At 36.1% G+C, this 6005-nt stretch overlaps 1 protein-coding gene across 1 annotated transcript; it reads right to left on the bottom strand.

Moving 5' to 3' along the window:
- Positions 1 to 3178: 3178 nt before the first annotated feature.
- Positions 3179 to 4708, bottom strand: LOC108344639 (isoflavone 7-O-glucosyltransferase 1-like). The gene is given in 1 exon segment (NM_001329836.1): positions 3179 to 4708. A coding segment is annotated over 1 exon segment (1413 nt). The 3' UTR covers positions 3179 to 3295.
- Positions 4709 to 6005: the final 1297 nt, after the last annotated feature.

The following is a 6005-nucleotide window of genomic DNA, read 5'->3' on the forward strand; positions in this document are numbered from 1 at the left end:
TTTCATTTAATCTTCACACACTTCTTTAAGAGATAAAGGTTTGAGAATGATCTTCTTCTTGTTGTGCATGAAAAAAAAATTGTTGGTGAAGCCATCATGGATGGCCTTGATGTCAAACTACCATGGCCTCCTTAAAAGAACATGAGTTGCCTCCATTGGTAACGTATCACACAAGACTTTGTCAGTATCTCTCTATGTTCACTAAGCCATTGACGTTTGTATGGCCTTGGGTAAGGTTTTGTCTCCAAATTCAATTTGGTAACTAGTCTTGAGCTAGCTATATTGGTGCAACTTCCTTTATTAACTATGAGTGAACATATTTTCCCTTGAATGGAACATCTAGTATGAAAAATATTTTCTCTTTGGATTTGGTCCAAAGCTTGAATCTTACTTCTAGAAGCCTCCTAATGATCAACAAATCAACCTCCAATGCATTCACCTCCACCTTTGTCTCTTCCTTCTCTTCTTCACTTAAAGGTTCACTATCTATTTCTTCATTTATTAACATAACCATATTCTTTTTTTTCCAGAAATTATGAAGCATAATGTCCTCTTCCCAAAAAACTTAAAACATTTTATTTCACTAATCTTCCTTTTAGGTGACTTTCCATGTGAATGTGTTAAACTTGAGCGAACTCCTTCATCCTTCACAACCTTAATGTTCCAACTAGAAGTATTATTATTATTAAAGCTCCTCCTCTCTGAAATGTTGGAGTTGTGCAACATAATAATGGTGTTTAGACAAAACCAAAAAGGGGATGGATTGATTTGTTAATAAAACTATATGCTTTTTTATAAAGAAAAATGTATATGTTTATACACTATATGCGAGATTTGGACAGTAAATGTGTCACTCTTTTTACCGACGAATTTATCGTTGATAAATGCATTGGTAATAAGTTATTAATTATCAACAAATTTTACAAATAGATTATTCCATCTATCAACGAAAAAAAATTCAATTACCGATACATATTTCATTTATCGACGAAAAAATTTATTGACAATTGAAATATGTATTATTAACATATTCACTGACAAAATATTCTGTCAATAACAAATCCATTGATAAAAAATTTGTCAGCAATTAAAATTTATAAATCCATCGATAATTCAAATTTACCAGCAAATTTATTTTTGTTGATAAAATTTTGTTGGCAATTTCACAAATTTTATAGTGAGTTAACTTAGGCTGAAGAAATGAACATAGTTAGCTAGATAAAAGAACGAGTTAAGTCGGCTCGTGTAAGATCTAGTTGAGTCGGCTCATGTAAGGTCGAGTTGAGTCGATCATAGCCAAAAATCGAGTCGAATCAACATTGTCTTAGGTTAACTCAAGTCAATTTTTGTCTTAGTTAACCTAAACCCAAGTGAAACCGAGTTGACATTAATCCAAGTCAAATCAAGTCAATTTAAGATTAGGTTGACTTAAATAAGCTTTGACTGATATTGAAGTGAGACAATTCATACTTATATTGAGTCAAATAAACTAATTAAACTCAAACAAACACGAATAAGCCTGAATTCAAGTAAAACTGAATCAACCTAAATATATTATATCAATCTCACTACAAATAATCCAATTGATAAAATAAATTTAATGAAAGAATTAAAAAAAATTAAATATAATAAATCTAATTAAAATAAAATTAAATATAAATTCAATTTATTTTATTAAATTTAAATTAAATTTAGAGTGACATAATCATACTTAGATAACTACCTTATGTGAGAGATACCAACATTGGGTTGTGAGCCAAGTTACTTATTTTCACATGTGGTTGTCGAGAAAGTTCAGATTGAGGTAACATGATGGTGATAGAACACAATATTGCATCTTCATGAACACAATACGTAAAATTATAATATAATTTTATAACTATTAGAAGAGAAGAACAAATGGAACATAAAACTTAAAGGTCTAAACCCTCGGTTGGTCCTCGTATTTATATGGAAATCTCAAATGAGTCATCGTTTTTTTTTTCGATCTCAATTGGATCATATTTTTTGTAAAAATGAGCAAAATTTACCCTAACCGTTAAGTTGTTCCAAACGGCGTTAAATTAGGTTGAGCTGTTTTTTGTGCTTTGATGACGTGGCATTATGCATTTAATTGAATTTATCCGTGGCAGCTGGAGCAACCCTTAAAATGAAGAAGATGCCTCCCAGGCGCCGTGCACTCTTCTACTCAATCCATGCTTTTCTAAAAAAAAATGAAAATACCCGTGAAGCCCCCCAGTGGCGGCTGGACCCTTCTCTTTCAATTACCCCTTTCTTTCCCCAATCCTTGCTGGACTGCTCACTCATCACCTCGTCCGTGGGCTCTTCATAAATGGAGAAATGAATTGTTTTTTTTCCTGGCGTCTGCTGTGTGCTCGTTTTTTTCCAGCCAAAAGCCCCTTTTTTTTCTTTTTGACGCTACCCTCCGTTACTGCTGCCTTGGACCAAGACCGTGACACTTGCTGTCCGCGTGGGTTGACGCTGCTGCTGGTGCGTGAAGATAGTTGGATGTCACCTCAAGTTTAGTCCAAGCACCTCAGTGAGGGTTTGAAGGTAGGAGTGGGAACGAAGCAGCTTGGGCAGACGAGCGGAAGAGGTGAAAGGTGATCAGTGGTTGGAGGAAGAAGAAGCATTGTAGCCACGGAGATTTGATGATTTTAAAACACATCACCCATTCAATTAAATTCAATTAAATGCATAATGCCACGTCATCAATGCAAAAAATACAGCTCAACCTAATTTAACGCCGTTTGGAACAACTTAACGGTTAAGGTAAAATTTGCTCACTTTTACAAAAAATATGACCCAATTGAGACCGAAAAAAAACGATGACCTATTTGAGATTTCCATATAAATACAAGGATCAACCGAGGATTTAAACCATAAAAATAGAGGTTAGATAAGTAAAAAAAAAAAAAAAAACTCGTATGCATAAATGATATTTTCACGTACATAAACTTTTTATATTTATTCATTTGATACTATATGTTATGCTATATTACACTTCTCCGTAACATGGCCAACTTATCCAACGCAACACGTGAAGTTCCACCTTCACCCAATGCTTCTGCTGCAATGATTTTCATTTTGAAAACCCTCTGACGAATTTCCTTCCCCGTGTCCGATTAACATGATGGTGACAGAACAAAACATTGCATCTTCATGAAAATTTTATTAAGTTTTTCTACATAATTTTTTATTATTGGAAAAGAAAAAACTTGTTAAATGGAACATAGATTTATAACTATTAGGAAGAGAAGAAAAACAGATGGAACATAAAGCTTAGAAACAGAAGTTAAATAGTGAAATAACTCGTTTCCCATAAAGTAGCCAACTTATTCAACGCAACACGTGAAGTTCCACGTTCACCCAATGCTTCTGCAGCACTGAGTTTCATCTTGAAAACCTTCTGACGAATTTCTTTCCCCTTGTCCGATTCCATGAGTTCCTTCAGTCGCTCCTCCAACTCACTCCCACTCACTGACCCATCTTTCTCCTCCTTCAGCGCCAAAGCAACTTTCATTTCCTGAACCATAAACACCCTATTCAGCTTCTGCTCGGCGTACAATGGCCACGCCACCATTGGCACCCCTTCGCACACGGATTCCAGCACCGAGTTCCACCCGCAGTGAGTCACAAACCCCCCCACTGAGTCATGACTCAGAATCTCCCTCTGTGGGGCCCAGTCCCGCACCACCAACCCCTTCTCCTTCGTCCTCTCCAAAAATCCTTCTGGCAACAACTCGTCCAGACTCGGTTTCTCCTCCACCGAGTCACCACATTCCAACTCGGTCCTCACCACCCACAAGAACCTTTGCTGGCTCTTCTCTAACCCAATAGCCATCTCCTTCAACTGCTCCCTCGAGAACAAACCCATGCTTCCGAAACACAACAACACCACGCTCTGACTCGGTTGCGACTCGAGCCAACTCAGACATCCTTTGTCCTTTTCCCCATATGATGCAGAAATCACGGGGCCCACACAAAACAACGGAGGCACGGTCCCATCGTCGTTCAACACTGCAATGGCTTTCTCTTCAATCGCTTCACAAGTGTTTATTATAATCCCAGAACTACCCTTCATGGCTTCCGCTATCTGAGAGAAAATCTGGTTAGTGTAGCTCAAAGGATCGAGGGATTCGTTTGGAAAGTCATCGGTGGAGATAGCAGGCAACCCTGGGAAGTGAAGTAGAAACTGTTGATCTTTGATTTGTTTTGGGAGAGTGGTGGACATATGAAAAAGCACAACGAGGCTGGAGGCTGCGGATGTGTAGTAGAAGAAAGTGGGGATGTTTGTGGTGAGATTTTCAGTGAGAGTTTTGGGGTTGCTGAAGTTTAAGAAGTCCATGACAAGGGCTTTGATGTTGGAGCCTTTGACGAGGCTTTGGAGTGCAAGGGCAACGTTGTGGGTGCTGTGTCGGGAGAGTTCGAGGGAGATGAGGTGAGGGGGGAGGGAAGGGTTGTCGAGGGGGAGTTGGGCCATGGGAACGCTGTGGAAAGTGATAGCGGGGATGGTGGCGGAGACGGCGGCGATGTATTGGGCGTTGGAGTTGCAGGCTAGGGTGAAAGTGGCGTTGGGGGATGGGGTGAGGATGAGGATGGTGATGGAAAGAGAAGGGTGGTGGGATAGAATGAGCTTGCCTAGCTCCACCATGGACACTAGGTGACCCCTACCAATGTTAGGGTACAGAACAATGGTGTCTTTCATGTTGGAGAAGAATGGTGAGTAGAGTATGGAGGAGTCCTACGCAAGTTGCTTCTGGCTCTATTTATGGACAAAGAGCCATGTGTTTCGTTCTTTTGTCCTATTTAGCAGTGGTAATATTCTTTATTTTGTATAATTATTACATCCTTATTATTTTTCTTTATTATATTATGTATTTTATAAATTTATAAATTTTGTTTCTTTATAAACGTATATTAATGGATCAACATTATATATATAAATATATATTTGTTTATTTTCATTCAAAGTATGATATATGATTCATAGTTTAAATTTGAGTAAAATAAACTCATAACTGCTCATGTATAATTTTATTTTTGAAAATAATAAAGTAGTTGTTATAATTTTTTGTTTAAACATTTGGTTGATTATCGTTTTTTTTTTTAAAAAATCTTAGTTATATTCATATTAGTCTCAATGAGATATTTTTGAAAATGTATAATAAACAGGCTCTAGTTAATAATATTGTCTAAATTGTTAATGACATGAACAATAGACATACTTTTGTGGATTTTATTATGACGTGGAATTTTAATTTTGTTGTCGTGCTTTAGGTTAAAATTACAACATGTTGATACTCTTATAGATAAAACACAGATTTAGGGATTTGAAGCATTTGAGTATTGATCGAAGGACCAGTGAATGTGATTTTGAGTCCAAACTGTGTGTACGTTGATGATGAAACGTTTTCACCAGTGAATGTGAGTTTCATTTCATTTCATGGATGGTTGTCGATTATTTTAATTCACTGGGTATTTACTGTCGTGGTTGGGTGCTGCATTTTCGTTTTGAGATGAGAATGTTTTGTTGTTAGGGATAGTAATTGTTATTTATGCATTGTCTTGTTGAATGTGGTCAATTTGTCTCTTATTTTATTAAAAGACAAATGAGAAGAGAGAATGTTCATTGAGGGAAAGAAAACAAGAGCACAGTAAGACATAAATTTTCTTTAAAATGTGAAAGCCTATAGTTGGTTGATTTTTATTGTTAAAGCTCTATAATTAGCTAATTATGGGAAGCTAACTTTATCCAATTATTTGTATACTTAATTGTTAATTCAATTATGAATATCTTGAATTATTTTTTAGAATATGGTGATTTATTTGGAGGATTTGTGAGACTTGAAAGTTACTGTACTATGTATATTCTCTACTTATGAATTCATAGTTGATTCTTTTTCTGTTCTATAAATGGAATCCTTTTAATGCTTTTGAAAAATGAATTAAACGAAAGTGAGAAATATAAAAAAATATTGAAAACGTGATATTGAAGGAATAGA

This window comes from Vigna angularis, chromosome 8 (assembly GCF_016808095.1).
Source record: "Vigna angularis cultivar LongXiaoDou No.4 chromosome 8, ASM1680809v1, whole genome shotgun sequence".
Taxonomy (NCBI): domain Eukaryota; kingdom Viridiplantae; phylum Streptophyta; class Magnoliopsida; order Fabales; family Fabaceae; genus Vigna; species Vigna angularis.